The sequence below is a fragment of the Emericellopsis atlantica genome (genome assembly GCF_019669845.1).
Source record: "Emericellopsis atlantica unplaced genomic scaffold F5Z01scaffold_47, whole genome shotgun sequence".
NCBI classification, from domain to species: Eukaryota; Fungi; Ascomycota; class Sordariomycetes; order Hypocreales; family Bionectriaceae; genus Emericellopsis; species Emericellopsis atlantica.
Genome location: NW_025764749.1, coordinates 1 through 18,743, shown reverse-complemented (window position 1 = coordinate 18,743; position 18,743 = coordinate 1). Strand labels below are relative to the sequence as shown.

The window sequence follows — 18,743 nt, the reverse complement described above, 5'->3', positions numbered from 1 at the left end:
ATTCAATCATCCATCAATCACACGACAGGACGCGAGAGCTGTCAGTAAGTAGGTATGATCAACGTCTTCCAGCGACAGCAAGGCTCACTCATCGACAAAAGCATGATTCGAGACGAAAGGGGTTTGTCCACAAAGCAGAGGATTTGCTCTCCAAATTGCAATTGACTGTCTAGAAACCCTTATCCACGAGCTCCTCAATCTCCCTTGGTCGCCCATAAAAACCACCCTGAATCGCCGCCGTACCGTGTAGCTGGAAAGGTTCGCACAATACAAAGTCGTGGGGTCATCGGCGCCCCCAGCCGGCAAGGTGTCATCCAGCCGTCAATGACTTTCTCTCGTATACACCACCAGCCGGGGGCTCTGTGGCCCGCGTGAGTGTCAAAAAGCAATCCGCATAAACGTTTCAAGAAGTCGCACGCCCGTCCCCGTTCCTTTGCCCTTGCGAAACCGTGGTTATTCATCTGCTTTTCATGTTCCCTTGTGCCAATCGACCCGTGTAAAGGCCCGTTCCGAGGGCGTAGAAAGAGTAGAAAATTCCCGTTGTTGATAAAAAGAGACTCATACACAAGAGACTCGCCCGTAGGCCCGCGTTGTTGCGTTGTCGAGTCTCCAGATTGCCAGATGACGGCCATTGGCAGGTCATCTGGCTGTTAAAGCACTTGCACCGGCTTAGTGGTAGTTACCACCCCAGCCGCCGCGCTGTTGCTGCTGGTTGCCACCGTAGTAGCCACCGCTGCCAAAGCCGCCTTGGCCGTAGGAGCCATAGGGGCTGTTGGCGTGCTGGTTGGCACCGCCGGCACCACCCATCCCATAAGCGTGGCTGCCGTGAACACCAGCATGGCCCTGGAGATGGCTAGGGTACCCAGCGTAAGCGCCACCGCTCATCTGCGAAGACTGGGGAGGGGGCAGACCGCTCTGGCCAGAGGCCGCGGTGTTGCTGGCGGTAGCGGATCCAGGGCGAGCGCCGCCGATCGAAGGCGACGGGTTGGCACCGCTCTTGGCCTCGCCGAACTTCAGGTCATCGCCAGGGGCAGCGTTGCCCTGCTGGGCCTGACCGCCAAAGCCGGGCGCTTGCGACTGGAAGGACGAGGAGCCGCGAGAGAACGAGTCGTGGACACTGCCAAAGGTGCTGCCGGCGCCTCCAAGACCTGGAGCACCTCCAGCTTGGCCCGAGCCAGAGCGGCCGTAGTCACTAATGCCAGAACCGGCTCCGCTGTCCCTGTGCAGCGACGACTGCGCGAACGAGGCGGGGGAGTTTGCATGGTCGAAGGGCGCGTTCGGAGACATGCCGTAAGGCTGACCATACATGGCATTCTTGCCAGCGCCGCCGTAGGGGCCAAAGCCACCCTGGCCGCCATATCCAGAGTAGTACTGCTGGTAGTATGGGTTGTTGTAGTAAGGGTGGTTGCCGTATCCGTATTGTTGCTGCGCGTGCGAGGGGGGCTGGGTTCCAGGGGCGGCGCTTCCCTGCTGCTGAGCGGCCTGGGTCGTGGGGTTGGGGGTCGAGTGCCCGCTGTTCTGGGCGTCGTTGCCGCCGGCGCCGAAGCGAGGCTGGTTCTGGATTCCAACACCGCTCTGGGGGTACTGGCTCAGGTTGTCGCCTTGCTGAGACGCGCCGTAGCTGCCGTAGGGGCGCTGCTGGCCCGGAGCGCTGTCCTGCTGACCTTGTCCGCCCTGCTGCTGGTGAGCAAACGGGTGGCCGTAGTAATTGTTGTTGTACGGGTGACGATCATTAGATGTGTAGTAGGAAGAGTAGTCGTTGGGTGCAGAGCTGAAGGCGCCGCCCGGCTGCTGCTGTTGCTGAGAAGGGGCTTGGCTCGTCTGCCCGGGGAACGAATCGTATGGAGGCTGGCTGTTCGGCTGGGCCTGCTGAGCAAAGGGGTCGTTGGGCTTTTGCGAGCCCTCCTGGCCGAAACGGCCATACTGCTGGCTCGGCATGCCAATGGCGGGTTGTCCGGGGGCTGTGCCATGGTTAGCTGTGGCTGCGGGCTGAGACCAATTCGTAGGGATCATACCACCAGGGGCAGCGGAGGTGGCTGCGCCGAAGCCTTGGGAACCTGGCAAGGGTGTAAGTAGACTGTGACTTGCTCGGACTGGCATAAAGTGCTCACCTGGAATACCAGCCTTCTGCTGGTTGATGTCCTGGGAAGCGCCAGGTAGGGTCGATGGAGGGAGGGCAGTACGGGGGTGGGACACAGGAGATTCGGCTGGGGGCTGCGCGCGAGTCTCAGCCTCTTCGCGGCCACCGGCTGCCTCTTCGTCGTCGCCTAGGCTGAAGGCACCGAACTGAACAGCCGCACGGTCGACGTCGCGGTTGCCGCCGGGCATGCGAACAGCCTCCTCCTGGTCGAGCACACGCCTCTGGAAAGCGGGCGTCCGAGCCGCACGCTGCTCTGTCGCCTTGATCGCCGAAGCGGCAAAGCCGCTGGAGGTGTCGCGGTTCGCTTGGTGCTGCTGCTGGGCAGCCGAGAGGGGCGTGGCATTGCTAGTCTGTCGGGGATCCCAAGAATCAGCAGTGGTGCTTGCGGCAGTGTGGGTGGCTGGTGGGTGAGATACATCTGCAACATGCTCAAGGTTTGTTTCGGTGAGCTCGTCGTGTGAGGGGGTGATGGCGGGCGTCGAGGTGGTTTCTGGCTCCGTGAGAGCAGGGACGGCTGGCTCAGGAATCGGCGTAGCTTCTTGGTCAACATCGGCAGGCTGCGGCTCGCTCTCGGCAGGTGTCGATTGGGTGGTAGTTTCGGGAGCCACTGGTTCGGTCGCAATAGGGGCCGCGGGCTCCTGGGGCTTGGGGGCAGCCTTGGGTGCGGGCTTCGGTCGCAACATGCTCGCCCACGTTTTGGCCTGAGGGGCAGACGACTGCGGTGTCTCGGTGGCGGTGGCAGCCTGAGGCGCGGACTTCTCTTCAGTGACCTGTGTCGCGGGCGCAGAAGTGTCTTTTCCCCATGCAGGGACCTCCTCAGTCGGGACAGATAGCGGTACATTCTCCTTACGAGCTGCGCTTGGGGCTGCGGTGGTGGCACGTCCACGTCCACCGCGACCACCGCGGTCAGTAGCCCTGCCCCTACCACGGCCACCCTCCGAGGCGACGCGGCCTCCACGGCTGGGACGCGAGCCGGACGCAGCTGAGGAGTCGTTGTTAGAGGTCGACGCGGGCGTATCCTTGGCCTTGGGCTTCGAAGGCTTCTTGGCCTTGGAGACTTCGCCCCATTGAGACACGGTACCTGCGATACATGTAAGCGGAGTGATGCTGCAGCGGGAAAGCTGGGAGAAATACCCTCGGCGATGCGGGTCACGGCCTCGTTCTCGTCGCCATTGGTCTCTTGGAGTGCAAACAGCACGTCCACCTCTGACCAATCCGGGAACATCTCGCGAATGACTTCCGTCTTGCTGCCATAGAGCCTGCGGAGCTCGCCAATTTCGCCTTCGTCCTCAAAGGCTGAGCTCGAAGTGTCGGCACTCGTCTCGGTCTTGTCGCCATTCGCCCTCCGGCCTCCACGGCCGGCGAAGCCTCCTCTACCGCCACGGCCTGAGCCTCTGCCGCGCGAAGCGGAGGACCGAGCTGCTACCTCGGACATGATGTGAGAATCTTTGTTTGTGTACGGCTCAATTGAGAGGGATGTGTTTGACCGTCAGCTGTCCTCCTCGCAGAGAAGTGACAGACAGATGGTTCGCAGGGGCGACAGCGTAGCCAAAGCCCGGTCGCACTGCCTGGTGAGGGCGACAAATTAGGATCGGTTCGGTGTTGAGCGTACGCAAGGAGCAAATACAGGAATGACGCGCGAGCGGCAGATGTTATCGAGCGTCGAGAGGGCTTCGAGGGGTTGCCCAGGGATGGATGGAGTGTGTAGGTTGTGTGTGTAGTCGCAAAACGATAGCCAAGCAAGCAGACGATGCGAAGGTGAGATTTGCTTGCTGCCCTGGAGTGCAAGGTTTTGACTAGCGGCTGTGACGCCACCCCTTGTTGTTGGCCTGACGCGGTTCGATGGGGCCCAGTTGTGGCTGACGCAGCGCACCGCAACGCTCACAGCGCTCTTCAGCTGCTGAGCTACGCTGCCATGCAAGGGTTGATTGGGCTATTGAAGGTCTCGTGACCCGTGTTGGTCTGCGTTGTACACAGATATAATTGCCTTCACGGAAAAGTCTACAATCACGGCGTTGAGTGATTTATTGCGGCCTCTCCAACCGACAGTCTGCTCAAACATAATTATCACGCAGGTATCTACTTCAGGCTGGTTTGTTCACGTCCATCGGGCAAGCTGCGCTCTGATGAAGGCCTAGCCTGGCTAGTGCGGATCACCAGCCACGCAAAGTGGGGTCATGCATGCTACCTGCTGGGCTGAGCTCTCGACCATTTCAGGTACCGGATGCAGGAGGCTCAATGCTTGGGCGCTGTCGGGCGCATGAAAAGCAAATCGTCAGCAATGCCTTGATGTCGGCGAGGGCAAAGAAACCACTCCCTGGCTACCGGAGGAGGAGACCAGACTCCAGTCTTTGTTCCCCCGTGACATCTCAGGCTGGCCCTTTGACGGGATGCGAGCCCCTCACCCTTGCGCTTGCCATTTTCGTCGGCCATACGAAACGTCATTCTGTGCAGCCACCAGTGGGTTAATCCCAAAGTCAAAACTTGCGGGCCATTCCTCAGTTGGACAGCCCTGACGGGAAGACATCGCTCCGAGCATACTACATGCGATTCGTAGGCCGCCAGACGGACACCCTGTGAAGCTATTAGCGGGGAGAAGCAAGAAAAGGCTTGCTTGCACGACTGCCCAATTTTCACGACGCGTCTATCCATATCTCACAAGCACGGCCACTTGCACCACAGCATTGTCTTCCCATCAGTTACTGCGACAATGATGCTCCGAGCTGCCACCGCGCACGTATACATGTGATAATCGCTTGCTAGAGGACAAACTGCACAGTGATAGCTTGACCCCACACAAGCTCCGTCCCTTCCAGCACGTGACCTGACTACCCGGTACTACGTACCTTGGCCACTTCCTGTGTGCGAGCAATCGAGCCGTAACAACATTGAATTCGAGACGACATCAGAGTGCCTGCAGCAGCTGGCCGCGATGCATCCCACGAGAGCCTCAAGGTCACTAAAGAACCTCTTCGCAGGTTATCACGAGCCGGCAAACTTGAGCTCACGACAGACAGTCAAGCTCCTTGATGATCTCAAAGCATCTTTCAGAGCCCAGCTCGACCGGGAACATGGCTTTCCTCAGAACACTTCAGATCCCAGTGTGGGGACAAGTGCGCAATCCTCTGACTCTCTATCAGTCACGCGGGCTTCTGCAGCGAGCATACACCTGCAGCAGCTATTGCAAAACCCAATATTTCTCCAAAGAGACCGGCCTGCATTAAAGCACAATGTGCAGCTGGGCACCCCTCAAGACCCTATGGATGTCTTTGACCGAGCTGCGGCAAAGGGGGTCCTCACTATGAAAGCCGCAAAAGGGTGTCTCATGGCCAAACACCGACAATTAAAGGCATCTCCAGGATATCCAACAAATTTAGCAGACACCAATGTCGGGCTCAGAGCTCTCCAGTGGCTGCAAACGTTGCCGGAATACCAGAGCCCCCAGTTCACAGTGGATATTCACCTTCTTACCGAGATAATACCATATCTGCAAGCAGAAGGCCGGATCGGGGTCGTGTGGCAATGGCTCTCACGCATGATTGAAGCCAGCTCGGACACTAGCAGTGAACAACACTCGGGGCGGCTCGGCATCCTCCTTACACGCATCGTGTCAGCCCAGATGCGTATGAGACAGGACAGCTTGGATGGGGCCATCATGACACTGTTGGAAGCAGACAAGGCCTTCAAAACGCATGGACTGGCCCGCAAAGACTTCCGAAGATACCTGCACCACCCATGGCGCACCGTGTCGTGGGAGACGACGGTCAACGCGAAGCTGGACCGACCTGAGCCCACTCCCAAGCTATACGATGAACATGTTGGGATCGCCGATAGCTTTCGTGACCGTCTTGATGTTGAGAGGGCTCACCTGCTGCTCCACCATCCCAAGCACCCCGACTGCGAGCCTGCCCTGCGGCTACTCGGCGAGAAAGGCAGAGTGGAGGATATCCTATGCCGGTCCATTGCGCGTGATGGGTCCGCCACAATGGACTGTGTCTCGTGGCTGAGAGTTCTGGTGAAAGATGCACTTGGATATCTCCAGGAATGTGGATCCGCAGCTGAGCTTGATCATTTCAAAGGGTCTCTCAAAGCCGTGTTCCGGTACGATATGAGCCTGCCTGGACTCGCGTCTGTCCCAAGAAAGCAAGCTGTCGGGTGAGATTTGCCGACACTGCATCCACCTGAAGATGTTACCAACACCCACGGCCACTTCACAGTTGACATATCAACGTGGCCCCGCGCGGATTGCCTCACTACCCAACGAGAAACTCGGCACAGCGACCAGCATCCAGAAACATGTACATGGGCAAAGGTATCATATATTCAAAGTATCCCGCTCAATCCGAGTCGCTATCAGCCGAGTCGGAGAATCCCTGAAACTCCTCCTCCGACTCTTCATCATCCGGTCCAGCAGCCTTACCGCCCTCTGCGTCACTTTCCTGGTCCTCTACGTCGTAGGACCCCGAGATGTCCCATCTGTCGCCCTTGGCCTTGCGGCTGACGTACTTGACGAACTTGAGCGTGCCGCCATCACGGAGGACAATGGCGAGCTTGTTCCAGGCGGCGTTCTGGAAGAAGAGGATGTTGTCGTCGTCGGCGGCCGACTTGTAGACGGCGGCATCTTCGTTGGTATCGTCTGCTGCAGCCATGTACACCTCATGCCCGCCCACGTCGTCTTCTTCCGCGGGGGGTTCTTGGGGTTCCTTGGCCTTTCCCTTTCCGTTCTTGCTCATGGCGTCCTCCTCCTCTTCCGGCTCTACTTCGTCCTCGCCCCATCCCCCTGATGGCGTGATGCCGAGGCTAAGCTCGAGCCGGGGCTGACCTTCATGGCCGGTGGCCAGAGTATAGTCTTTGCCCCTTCGGAAGCGGCGAGCTAGAATATCATGGCTTTGGACAGTACAGCCGGTCGCGATCTGCAGCCAGTGACGGAACTGCCTGCTGGGCAAGAGAATGTCAAGAAGCTCTGTGATGGGAGATTCCTCCTGCGCTCTGCGCAAGTCATTCGGTCCGGCAGGGGCCTGGTATAAGAATCGGTGTTTGTGCGGCGGCTTAGCGACTCGCCAAGGCGTCTTCTTCTCGATCACGCTGCTGTCGTCCCCCAGGTCTTTGCTGTCCTCTGCCTCCACGTAGTCCTTGAGTCTCTTTGCAAACTTTTTGCAGAGAATGTCTGCGAGCTCAATGCTCGAATTCTCCTCAAAGTGCTCGCTGATCTGCTCCAGCGTGTCGGGCGTGAGGTATGTCGGCGCAATGTACTTGAGCAGGAACTCGAGATCCGCTTCCTCAAAATCACTCTCGCTGGACGTGGGCTTGTCCACCTTGACCGGTTGCAACTGCGGCGTGTCGTACTGCGCGGGGTTGCCTTTGAGCTGCATCAGACTGCTGTTCTTTGCATTCTTCTCCTCTTCCCCCTTGATAAAGCCATCCTCCCCCTCTTGCGGGATGTGGAACCAGCCGCTGATGGCCATGCGCACGCGGCCACCCTGCTTTTCGAGCTGGGCCTTGTTCTTTGCGTGGTAGACCTCTTCGACATCGTGGAAGCTCTCGCCGGGCTGCACGGCGAAGAAGCTGAGCTGGTTCCACGCGGGGGGGATGACCTTGGCAGCATCGGGAAGGGGAGTCTTGGCAACCTCGCCATTGTCGCCCTCGAGCTCCTGCACGGGGAACAGCCGCAGCGCACCGCCCCATTCGGCCTGCCACGGGATGTCGGGATCGGTCAGGTAGAGGATGTAGCTGACTCGTCGGGAGCCGATAACGTCGTCGTGGCAGAGAAGATAGCAGCCAGGAGTATAGACGTTGATTGCCATGTCTGTCTTGCGTCCACTGAGCGGACCACACCCGGTGATGTGAGAGACGTAGTCGCGGAAGGATTCTGAGTAGATGGCATCGCGAAGCGACAGCAGCGAGGGCAGCCTGGCCAACGACTCGTCGTCCAGGCCGTCCAGGTTGGCGAGGTCGCCGGACTGATGGATCTTGTAGATGTCGGTCTCTTTCGGCGTGAACTCGACGTTGTTCTTGATTTCGTTGCGCACGGAGCGCAGCAGCTTGTCGTCCACCAGTTCGTGTATCACGGCATGCTTGTACGGCGCGGACTCTGCGTATTGTTGGGTGTACGAGTCGTGGACTTTCTTGTCGAACAGGCCCTTTCTGAAGCGACCCTTTGCTTCCTCGGCAGTGATCACTGATAGGATGGTTAGCTCATCGTTGTACAAGGCGCAAGATGTTAAGTAGGTGGCATACCGGTCCTGGGCTTCTTGGGGTTGGAAGCGCGGCCACCCTTGCCATTGGCGGCGGATTCCGCTTTCCTCTTCATGGCGAAAAGAATTTGCCTTTGTACGACCGGAAAAGGACTGATTTAGAGAGTGGTCGAGTCGTTGCGGGCTGAAGTAGGAATCAAGCTTGGTCTGAGTGGGCTGATCCCGCTGGAGACCTCGTAGAATTTTTTGGCCGGGGTTTCTTGCAGCTGCTGGCTTTCCTTGGTGACGTCGGAGCAGAGCTACAGGCACCTGGTACGTGGTATTACCTTACCAGCACTCACCAGATGTTCTACGCATACAAAACCTGGTATGCCAGGACAATTGGCAATCCTGAATAATCCGGACTTGGGCATCTTCTACAAATCAATCAAACGGCCCAAGACGCTTCTGACGGAGCGTCACTCAAAAGCGCGTAGACGCTCGCGTCTGCACCTGTAAGCGCCCCCCTTCCAATTATAGGACAGCAGAGCTCGCCACGTCCTCTCGACTCGACTGTGCTCGCGCTCCACGCAGATTGCCACAAGTAACCACAAACGGCGATGAAATTGAAGCATCAACGTGCCACAGCCTGCCCGGACGAAGCCCCACGTTCGCTCCTGGGCCTCACATGGACTGGCGTTGCATTTGAACCAGCAATGGCAAAACCTTGTGCCGTGCAGGACCTGCCAGGTACCGAACCCAAATGTCAATGAGCGATGCCAATGCAACGACCTTGCGCTTCCCAGCCGAGGGTCGTGTTGTGGGGACGTTGTTGACACATTGTATCCAAGTAGGCAGTTGTTCTTGGGGCGATGAGGGGTACTAGTACTTTTGTAAGTGGTAGTGGTCAGGATTCAGAATGTCCTCCACTGATGAATGAATCATCGTCTTCCTGCATCTCCTTTGACCTTATCACCGAAGCCTCTACCAAACGAACCCAATCGCAACGATGGATTCGACCCAAAGCGAGCAGGTTCGCTCCCGCTTTCCCGCTCTGAAGCAGGACCAGGTCTACTTGGACAATGCGGGCGGGAGTCAGACTCTGGACTCTGTGATCACGTCCATCATCGACTATCTCACAAATAACAATGTCCAACTCGGCGCGTCGTACCATGTCTCTCAGACATCCACCAGCCGCTTCGGCAAGGCGTTCGAAGCTGGCGCGCGGTATATCAACGCCCACCAGGATGAGGTTGTCTTCGGCTCTTCCACGACCCAGCTGTTCCGGAATCTCTCGTACGTCCTCAACTTTGAGCCGGGCGATGAGATCATCGTCTCCATGATCGACCACGAGGCCAACATTGCCCCGTGGGTTGCGCTGGCCAAGCGTCAAGAGTTGGTGCTCAAGTGGTGGAAGCCCAGTGGGAGCGAGGACCCGAACCTCTACGCGGGTTCCTTGTACGACCTTCTCTCGCATCGCACAAAGTTGGTCACCTGCACGCATGCCAGCAACATCCTAGGCTACGTCCACGACATCAAGAACATTACCGCCGCTGCGCACTCTGTGGGCGCCCTGGTCTGCGTGGATGGCGTCGCCTACGCGCCCCACAGACCCATCGATGTTAAGGACCTCGGCGTGGACTTTTACGCCTTCTCGTGGTACAAGGTCTTTGGACCGCACATCGCCATGCTCTACGGCAGCTGGCGGGCGCAGCAGCATCTCGGGTCGCTGGGCCACTTCTTCAACCCCCAGACTTCGCTCGACAACAAGCTTGGCATGTCGGGCGCAAGCTACGAGCTGGCCCAGGCGGTCCCGGAAGTGGTGGACTATCTCACCCCGTCGGGCGGCGCAGAGAGCCGGTTCAAGGACATTGCCCAGCACGAGTGGGAGCTGCACTCGACTCTGGTGAAGACGCTCCAGGAATTTCAAAACGTCACGATCTATGGGCTTGGAGACAACTCGCCAGCCACGCGACTTGCCACTGTCAGCTTCACCGTGGAAGGATGGAACTCCAAGGCCCTGGTGCTGGCTGTGGAAGCCGAGTCGAACTATGGTATCCGCTGGGGCTCATTCTACTCTGAGCGTCTGGTCCGGGATATACTCGGGCTTGGACCGGAGGGCGTCGTGCGCGTGAGTATGGTTCACTATAACAGCGTTGAAGAGATACAGGGTCTATGCTCCCTACTGGGCAAGCTCATTGGGCAGAGCTCAGCGCAGAAAGTACAGTAGTAGATAGCGGCCGTTCGCAAGAAAGGGGAATAAGATAAGAGCATCCTCGTCTATACATGAAAGTGTCATCTTCTACATAGTTTCATCTACAGCTTGCCAGCCCTGTCGTCAACGGCCTTGCGCAGCACAGAAATGACCTCCGAGGGGTCTTTGGCTCCAAACACAGCGCTGCCTGCAACAATGACGTTGGCTCCAGCATCGGCCGCCTGGTCAATGGTGCCAACACCGAGGCCTCCGTCCACCTCAATGTTCAGCTCGGGGTACTTGGCTCTCAAGGCCTGCACCTTGGGCAGCTCGGATGCCATGAATTTCTGACCACCAAAGCCCGGGTGCACTGTCATGACGAGGACCATCTAATACATTCGTGAGCAAGAGCTTTCTCAGTAGTCTGCTTCAGGCAATACTTACATCTGGCCTCTCCTTCTCATCCGAGCTCTCGAGAATGTCCCAGAGAACATCCACGGGCGTGTCGGGCTTTATCGCAATGCCCGCCAACATCCCCTGGTCGTGGATATACCGTAGCAGGGCCTTGGGGTTTGTCTTCTCCTCGGTCTTCTCTTCGGGACTCTCGGCTGCGCTGGAGAAGGCAGCCTCGTAGTGGAAGCAATACAGATCGCAGCCGGCACTCTTCATGTCCTTCACCCACTTCTTGGGCTGCGCATGGTCAGCGCGCGTTCCAGTTACAATCTGTGAGAAAGCTCCTGACCTCTGCAATCATCATGTGGCAGTCAAACGTGCCCCGCGCGAAGCTCTCGGCGGGCTGGTCGACGTGTTTGCGGATCTTGGCGACGACGGCGGGCCCGAATGTGATGTTGGGCACAAAGTGGCCGTCCCTTGTGGCGCGGTGGTCAGCTTGCCCAGTCTACACGTATCTCATGGCCATGTTGGAGTGAATGGATGGGTGGGCGCATACATGATGTCAACGTGCAACCAGTCTGCGCCTTGCTTCATCGTCTTCGCGCACGCCGGGCCCAACTCGGCAAAGTCGGCCGCTAGGATGGAGGGGGCAATGACTGTTTTCGGGGCCATGTTGACGACGGTCTTTTGTCCAGGCTTTGTCTTCTGTGAGGTACGTAGAGTGAGCAAGGGATCAAGGGAATGAGAGCAGCTCTCGCGAGGGCACATGTGGTGGGGGATGCCTTCTCCATATTGCTCAGGCAATCGATGTGGGGGTGATGTCAGTGGTGGAGTCAGGGTCTTGTTCTTAACAGCAGCGCCGCATATTTGGCTTGGATTCAGTTAGGTACTCCACAGCTGACAGGGAAAACATCTTGGTTCGTGAACTTGATATTAGAGTTGCGGAGGATCGTGAGTACATGTACGTATTTGTCTGTCCGTCCTCCACAAACAGGGCTTGAAAAGTGCTCGTGCACTCAAGCCCAGCTCTGGCACGCAAGGTCTCCCACGCACGCCCCCTACATACATTAGGCCACTAGATCTACACGGAAAGACATGAAAATACAAGTGCATAATCGCTGTGCTTCGTAGTACATATACGTAGTCTTCCGCCACAGCCCTCAACCTTCGCCAGTGCTCGACCATTACAGGGCAAAGCCCATGGCAACCACGGCACCAATCAGACCGCCCACGTTGCTCAGACCAGTCGCCGCATTGCCGTCGCCGCCAGTCTCCTGCGAGTTGGCTGCACTGCTCGTCTTTGATTGCTCCGAGCTGGGGGTGGCGGAAGGCGAGTCGGTGGCCGTGTCGGTAGTCGTCTCGGTAGCCGTCTCCGTGGCCGTCCCCGTCTTGCTCTCGGTGGTGGTGCTGCCGCTGCCGCCGCTGCTGCTGGCCTTGCACTCCACCTGGTTGGGCACGTCGACGCTGACGGTCGAGCAAATCTGCTGCGCGAACTTGACGGCCGCCGCCTTGCCGCTGGCGTCGCACTTGTCCTCGAGGCAGCAGGCAATGTTCTGGAGGAAGTCGTCGTTGCTGCAGATGCACTCAATGTCGAACTGGCCGCAGCCGCCAATCTGGTTGCCGGTGGTGGCCTGCTCGATACAGGGGGCCTATTAGAGACGGGGGGGTCAGCTCACATACGTCCCGATGGTGCGTGGGCGCTGTTGGGGGCGACGACTCCGGGTGTGCATGTACGTACGGCGCATTTGGGGACGTCCTGAAGTCCCTGCCCGGCGGCGAGGCCGGCGGCGACGAGGCAAGCAACAGCAGAGGTCTTCATTGTAGCGATTGACGGGTGTTGGCGATTGAGGAGTGAAGCAGAGAGCGGAGCGGACGTGGGCAGGGGAAGAGAGGTGGTAATACGGATACAGATGGCGCGGACGTCGGCACGTCAATCGGACCGCGCCTGGGCCCCGAATGATCGGGCGCAATTAGACTGATCTGGCAATCGTCTTGGCACAACCAAAAAGTCCGCAATAAATCCAGCGACGCATGAGATCCGAGTAATGTGCCGGCTTGAGCTCTAATTGTGTTCCTTCAATTGACCTCTTTCGGAACGAGACTATTATCCACTAGGGGTGGCGAAGGCATCTCTAGCCTCCATACGCCATGTTGTCTCGGGGCATGTCGCCAGACTTCGGGTTTGGTCTTGTTTATCAGACATGAAGTTTTCAAGCACCTCGTGTGTGCGCTGGTAATTACCAGACCGTCATAAAAGAAAGCTTTACACACGCTTCCCTTGTGCAAGGAGGTCTGAGACTTTGGGCGGCAACACCAGTGTGCTCCGATCGTTTCGGCGATAAAAGTCCACCAGTGTCACCGCCGTCCTCTCGGGGAGATCTTCGTGTATAAAGTGGCCTGCTTCGGGGAACACCTGAAGCGCATACTTCCCTACACAACAGGTTAACAAGATGAAAGTCGACTGCACGGAAAGTTCCTCGATGCTCACCTTGCATCTGGCCAATGGTCAACTCAGTGTCCAGCCGGTCGGTGCCAGCGAGGAGCAGCATTTTGCCCCCTCTCGCCTCTAGAAACTTTTTGCTCAAGCTCACAAACCAGTCCTCCCAGAATGGTTGGGTGGCGGCCAGGTTCGTCCTCCACCGCCAAGGCCTGCTGGTATCAGCATGCTCGTCTCGTGCCAGCAGCCCGGGGACGGAGGTCCGCGCGGAAGTGGAATTGCGCAATGTCCTCGTCCGAACGTGCCATTCAATACCAGTCTGCAACGAGGAGAAGCCAGCGGGCCGCGTCGAGAGATACGTCTGCATGCTCTGCAAAGCATCCATGGCTGAGCCCTCGACGACGTCCAGCACCGCGTACCCCAGCAGAGCCGCACCAAGCAAGCCGGTCTTTGCAAGGTCAGTCACCACGGCGCCCCCGAGGGAATGTCCCACCAGCATGATTGGAGGCAGCTGCCTCCAGCCCATCTTTGCTTTGGCAAGCTCGATCGTCGCGTGGAGATCGGAAGACAAGGTGTCGAGCCGCAGATCTAGCTCAGTCCCGTTAGGAGTGGTGGTGAGCCCATGCCCTCGGCAGTCTATCGACAGTATGCCGGCATTCGGGAGCCTTTTGCGGATTTCAGATCCAACAAGTGCAAAGGAGAGACCGGACGAACCAGCTCCGTGGTGCATCACAAACAGAGGACCCTTCTCGGTCGGCGACGTGAGGTAGGCATGGTACGTCAAGCCAGGGTTGGTCTCAGGGCTGAGATACAACTCACGCTCAAAGTATGTCGTCCATGGTATCTGCTCCAAGTTCTTCCCTCGCGAAACGCTGCTGCAGGTCAGAATCAAGATAGCCAAGATGATGATGCCGACTCTTACCCTTGAGGGCGAGCAAAGAGCCGCTGTGTGGGAGATGGAATGATGGTGCCAGTGGATGAGACTGACGATGCAGACGATGAGTCGTCGTCTGGGTGCTCGGCGTGCTCAGGGAGCTCAGGGACGAAGTCCACTTCCTGCTCCTCGTCTACTTCTCCGAAACGATCGCCCGGTATAGCGACTTTTTGCCGTGCCCACGCCCGCTGCAGCTCGCTCATTGTCGCGTGGGAAAATCTGGCGTAACATTTATTGGAGGAGTTGGGACGTTGGCGGGGTAGGATCCGTTGACGAGCAGTTTCATCAATGGCGACGACAATCCCTCTCAAAATCGTTGTGCTCAACCAGATAGAAGACCTTTGAACGCTCCTCAACAGTTCTTTTGAGATCGGACAATACCGTGACACGACGTCATGGTGTTGTGTTGATACGTGAATTGGCACGGAAGTTGCATGACGTTGAACTTGAAGCTGCCTGTGCCAGCACAGTGCAATTGGCTGTGAGACGCTTGGGTTGTGAAACTTGCACACTGTATAGAGCCCGCGCTTGTCGTTGCTGATGGACAGTGTGAGAAACGTTCCTCATTGCTGTGCTTGAAGCTGCGAGTAAGTCTTCTCTCGGAGAAAAGCAATCTTCTTCTAATAATATTCATTCATGATCATTGAAGGAAATGTGCTTGTGGAGCCGGAAACGGGCCCCGGGTGCACCTCCTTGAAGTCTTGGAATCTGCCGGCCCCCCGGGTCTGTCACGCGTATCGAAAGGCCCCTCAAGCTTTGGGATGGACTTTTCGTCAATGACAATCCCATTTCCAACAATCCCACTTTCTCCAGGGCAGCAATGAGCGTTGATCGCCAGACAAGCCAGGGGTTGTCTGGATCGGCTTGGCTTTCGACAATCCCTGATCGTGCCCCACGGGTTGATTGGTTGTTTTAAAGTACGTAGTAGAGTTTGCAACTTGGTACGTACAGCAGCTCGTGGAGTCAGCGGCGGAGGGTGACAAAACAGATTTGTCCCAACCGAGCCACGCGCATATGTGCAGCTGAGCACTGCATATTACATCGCAAATTCCCCCCAGTTGAGAGACTGAAAACGATATCTGTGAGACCATGCATCGAAAAGCAAGATCTGCCATGTAGCCCTTCACCGTTGGTTGCATTCCACATAGCTAGGTCATTGGTGGTAGAGCTCAGCGAGTCCATTCCACGCCCATCGAGTACAAGTATATGTAGTTATGCACGTAGTCAGACGACTGGACGCCCGCCGCATCACCGTCACACATAAAACATGCATTCTATAGCGTGCGCGGTGCTGCTGCCTGCTGTATCAGCGCACGCATGTCTTGCAGTGATTTCCGTTGCTTCTCACTGCTTGTCTTGGTACGTGGATAGATACGTGGAAGGAGCACCTCAAAATCTGCCTACCACAACTCGCACGAGGTCTCAGCTATCTGCCTGCCGGGGATTGTCGACAGGGAGCAAGCCCATTGGGTGAAAAAGGTCTGGACATTGCGCACCGTGGCCTGTTGGCGGTAATAATCCATGTAATTATGCCAGCAGCCAACAGCAGTTTTGATACCGTAATTACTACACATACCGTAAGCTCTCGACAAAGTCGCTAGCGCTGTGCTAAAATCTAGCCTTCTTCAGTTTAGCGCCATGCACCCGTACCTGTGCAAAAGTGTAAGTCATACTCTAGCCCTGTGCAGAACTCAGGCCTAGATGACCCGTGCAGCCCAATGGTCACTGATTGATTGACACCACTTCTAACAGGGGTCCTGGTCAGCCAAGACCAACCAGCGCTAGCGACTTTGTCGAGAGCTTACGGTACTGTAGTGGTGAGTCTGGCAACTTAAACAATTCGGACAGCTTGGTCAGTGCGCCTGTCTCGGGTATGCACGTAGCGGAGGCTGCAAAGCCAATCAAAAAGCTTACAAGTTCGGGGTCTTTGTTAATCCGTGGACCTTTACAGGATAGGAGCACAAACGAGGCTGTCCGAAGTTTCCAAGTCACGGCGGTATCGTCTCACCTGCACTAACAGTTTCCTCGGAAATATCTCAGACAGTGCGGCAGCGGAACGTAGGTGTTTCTGCCCGGGTCCTCTAGTCTGCTACGCGCCTCGCAATATCTACGCTGTCGCGGAGGGCACATGCATTGATTCACCAGTAATCATGCCAATCACTTGGTCAGGTCGTGGTAATATTGATCAAGCCAAGGACGCCCGCAGACATGGACTCGCTCGATCATGCAGAACACATGCTGGCCAGCCGCCTATCCCGCGTATCGCCAACAGCGGTGATGGATAGCCAACAGTCCTTTGGGGAGAAGAAAGGTTCGTGTTGGCGGGCGGCCACGTCCGCTTCCAGCCTGTCGAGGTTCCGCTGTCTAGACGAGCAAGCACTTCCGCCTGCGTGGTATAGGCTTCCGACGGACATCAGTGCTAGCAACGAGCGGCTTCACTGACAGGATATGTTACCCTTCTGGAGTAGAAAGGTAGAATTTGTGGTTATTGTTCATGCTGGCACATGATGCGGCGTGTACTCCGTCTCAACGAGACTGTCGCCGTGGCACTTCTGTTCGAGGACCATGTCGGCGCATCTCAAGATGGTAAATGGCTAGTCCAGTCTGGATGATTCTTCTCGCAGCGGGCCCACTGCCAAAATCAGAGTTTGAGCTACAGGACACATCAAGGCCTGGTTGATCCACAAGCAGACCATCATGACTGGTCGCAACTATAGTACCTGTGGCTTTGAGATACGGTGACAAAATCTCATGCAACAAATGTCAAGGTATTAGGTTTGAGAAAGGAAGGAAGCAGAGAAACATCTAGATCCGAATCACCGAGATACGGAAGGTAGAGAAAGCCTGCATCCAGTAGCCACGCCCTGGCCGAGGCAACTGTGTTGAGAGCACCCCCGAGCCTTCGGGGAGGTCAACCGAGGTGTCGGGGGAGAGATAATAATAGTCGACGGGACGTACGCACAAAGACACTGCGCCTTTCGTAGGCGTTTCTGGCTGCTGTTGATGAGTGCTGCCAGCACACCACACATCGTGTGCAAGCCGTTTTCTGACGAGCGCCTAACAGCTACATCTTCATGATCAACTTGTGAGTCCAGGCCAATGACTACCAGACCGACCCCTTGGGCTAGGTTGCGGACGCTACGTAGTGCGTATACAGCCTATAGGTAGGTAGGTACGTACTATTATTTAGTAGACTGATGGCGCAAACAGGCTGAGCTGCTGCCGCTGTCAGCCTCCAGGAACCGGACGCGAAGTGGATCGGATCATCAGACGAATCATGGAACCAGTGCACGTACATGTACTTGCTGTACTGTAAGACGCGACTTTGCCTAAATAGTAATTACTGCGTACTTTGAAGCTAACAGACGTAGCGCCTGCGCTGAGAGTCTGAGACTTCTCGCCAGCAGTTCCAGCCTCCCACCAAGCGATACGACGTGGTGAGACAGGCCCCACCCATGGCGATCAATCCAGATTTCATAGTCCCTTTACTCTCATCGACATGTGAGCGATGGCTTTGAATTAATTAATCGATGCCCGATTCTTTCGCCGCAGTCGAACGTAAGAAAAAGAACGGAGAGCCTGCCCCTGCTAGCTGTTTCGGAAATCAACAAAGCCCCTTGCTCTTCGGAGCAAAGGAGGCACCCACAGCTGCCTGCTTTGGGGATGTCGCTCGGCAACGGAATTGCCATACGGACTTGTTGGTTGCGAAAAAGCAGTAGCCTTGACTAGCACATGAGTATCTTCGGGCGAGAAATCAAACACACCTCGGGGAGTTTGAGGCGATCTCGCATGATACACATGCTACTGAGGTACCTAGGCAAACTTTGACACGCCAATCAGAAAACGGCAAGCCCCGCTATCGTCGCGCGCGACGTTTGTTAAGATTCAAAATGCTATCCTAATAACGGAATGGGTTTGTGGTTTTCATAATACATTCACAGGCATGTTGATCGCGTGGGGCGAGGTTAACAGACTCTGTGGCGCAGGAATTGTCCCCGACATAGGCAATTTGCACCACCTGCAAAGTTCAAATGTCAGGCTCGCACAGCGATACGTAGTCAATTTCAAACTCATGTCCTCCTCCGTACCATGTTAATTAAACACATGTAATCATTCTATCTGTCTACTTGCGTAATACACGCATCGCCTTGCGCCAGTAGTGGAGGTGGTGTTGTTCACCCTAGTAGGTGTTGGTGATGACCTCAAAAGTCGGCATCTGCATTGGTCGCCATGCTGGAATCGGGTCGTGGCCTGTCCACAGCTCGGGAAGGTGCATTCTATGTACAGGGATACCCTAGTGACCACCGACGATATAATATTGTTGGTCACATCACGGCGTAGAGGCTGTGATCAGGCGACAACGTGAAATAAGCGTATATACGGAGGACGAGTTCAAAAGTTATGCGTTGCCAAGAAACTAGCCATAGTTGGCGTCTAGCCCGAAGTAGCCCCCCGGGAAGTTTATCACCAAA

At 56.6% G+C, this 18,743-nt stretch overlaps 8 protein-coding genes across 8 annotated transcripts; 3 read left to right on the top strand and 5 right to left on the bottom strand.

Moving 5' to 3' along the window:
- Positions 1-669: 669 nt before the first annotated feature.
- F5Z01DRAFT_630752 (uncharacterized protein) lies at positions 670-3,575 on the bottom strand (the record flags this gene model as incomplete). Its single annotated transcript, XM_046261745.1, has 3 exons — positions 670-2,048; positions 2,121-3,221; positions 3,275-3,575. The coding sequence occupies 3 exons, from the start codon at positions 3,573-3,575 to the stop codon at positions 670-672; spliced, it is 2,781 nt and encodes a 926-aa protein (XP_046113802.1).
- A 1,357-nt stretch (positions 3,576-4,932) lies between these two features.
- F5Z01DRAFT_436542 (uncharacterized protein) lies at positions 4,933-6,388 on the top strand. Its single transcript, XM_046259728.1, has one exon. The coding sequence runs from the start codon at positions 5,073-5,075 to the stop codon at positions 6,297-6,299; it is 1,227 nt and encodes a 408-aa protein (XP_046113801.1). The 5' UTR covers positions 4,933-5,072; the 3' UTR covers positions 6,300-6,388.
- Positions 6,389-6,477: 89 nt separating this feature from the next.
- On the bottom strand, positions 6,478-8,450 carry F5Z01DRAFT_630777 (putative oxidoreductase; the record flags this gene model as incomplete). Its single annotated transcript, XM_046261749.1, has 2 exons — positions 6,478-8,318; positions 8,378-8,450. 2 exons carry the CDS (start codon positions 8,448-8,450, stop codon positions 6,478-6,480), a joined length of 1,914 nt encoding a protein of 637 aa, XP_046113800.1.
- Positions 8,451-9,322: 872 nt separating this feature from the next.
- On the top strand, positions 9,323-10,543 carry F5Z01DRAFT_630787 (pyridoxal phosphate-dependent transferase; the record flags this gene model as incomplete). The annotated part of the gene is made up of 1 exon (XM_046261750.1): positions 9,323-10,543. The coding sequence occupies one exon, from the start codon at positions 9,323-9,325 to the stop codon at positions 10,541-10,543; it is 1,221 nt and encodes a 406-aa protein (XP_046113799.1).
- Positions 10,544-10,572: 29 nt separating this feature from the next.
- F5Z01DRAFT_667896 (ribulose-phosphate 3-epimerase) lies at positions 10,573-11,675 on the bottom strand. The gene is made up of 4 exons (XM_046264311.1): positions 11,457-11,675; positions 11,250-11,376; positions 10,952-11,197; positions 10,573-10,896 (listed from the first exon to the last, which is right to left on the bottom strand). The coding sequence occupies exons 1-4, from the start codon at positions 11,666-11,668 to the stop codon at positions 10,630-10,632; spliced, it is 852 nt and encodes a 283-aa protein (XP_046113798.1). The 5' UTR covers positions 11,669-11,675; the 3' UTR covers positions 10,573-10,629.
- A 47-nt stretch (positions 11,676-11,722) lies between these two features.
- Positions 11,723-12,941, bottom strand: F5Z01DRAFT_436643 (uncharacterized protein). Its single transcript, XM_046259730.1, has 2 exons — positions 12,639-12,941; positions 11,723-12,549 (listed from the first exon to the last, which is right to left on the bottom strand). Exons 1-2 carry the CDS (start codon positions 12,717-12,719, stop codon positions 12,085-12,087), a joined length of 546 nt encoding a protein of 181 aa, XP_046113797.1. The 5' UTR covers positions 12,720-12,941; the 3' UTR covers positions 11,723-12,084.
- F5Z01DRAFT_436588 (Alpha/Beta hydrolase protein) lies at positions 12,942-14,569 on the bottom strand. The gene is made up of 3 exons (XM_046259729.1): positions 14,260-14,569; positions 13,389-14,209; positions 12,942-13,330 (listed from the first exon to the last, which is right to left on the bottom strand). The coding sequence occupies exons 1-3, from the start codon at positions 14,472-14,474 to the stop codon at positions 13,164-13,166; spliced, it is 1,203 nt and encodes a 400-aa protein (XP_046113796.1). The 5' UTR covers positions 14,475-14,569; the 3' UTR covers positions 12,942-13,163.
- A 969-nt stretch (positions 14,570-15,538) lies between these two features.
- On the top strand, positions 15,539-16,900 carry F5Z01DRAFT_695929 (uncharacterized protein; the record flags this gene model as incomplete). Its single annotated transcript, XM_046266273.1, has 7 exons — positions 15,539-15,630; positions 15,698-15,848; positions 15,906-15,933; positions 16,024-16,088; positions 16,120-16,142; positions 16,223-16,329; positions 16,357-16,900. 7 exons carry the CDS (start codon positions 15,539-15,541, stop codon positions 16,554-16,556), a joined length of 666 nt encoding a protein of 221 aa, XP_046113795.1. The 3' UTR covers positions 16,557-16,900.
- Positions 16,901-18,743: the final 1,843 nt, after the last annotated feature.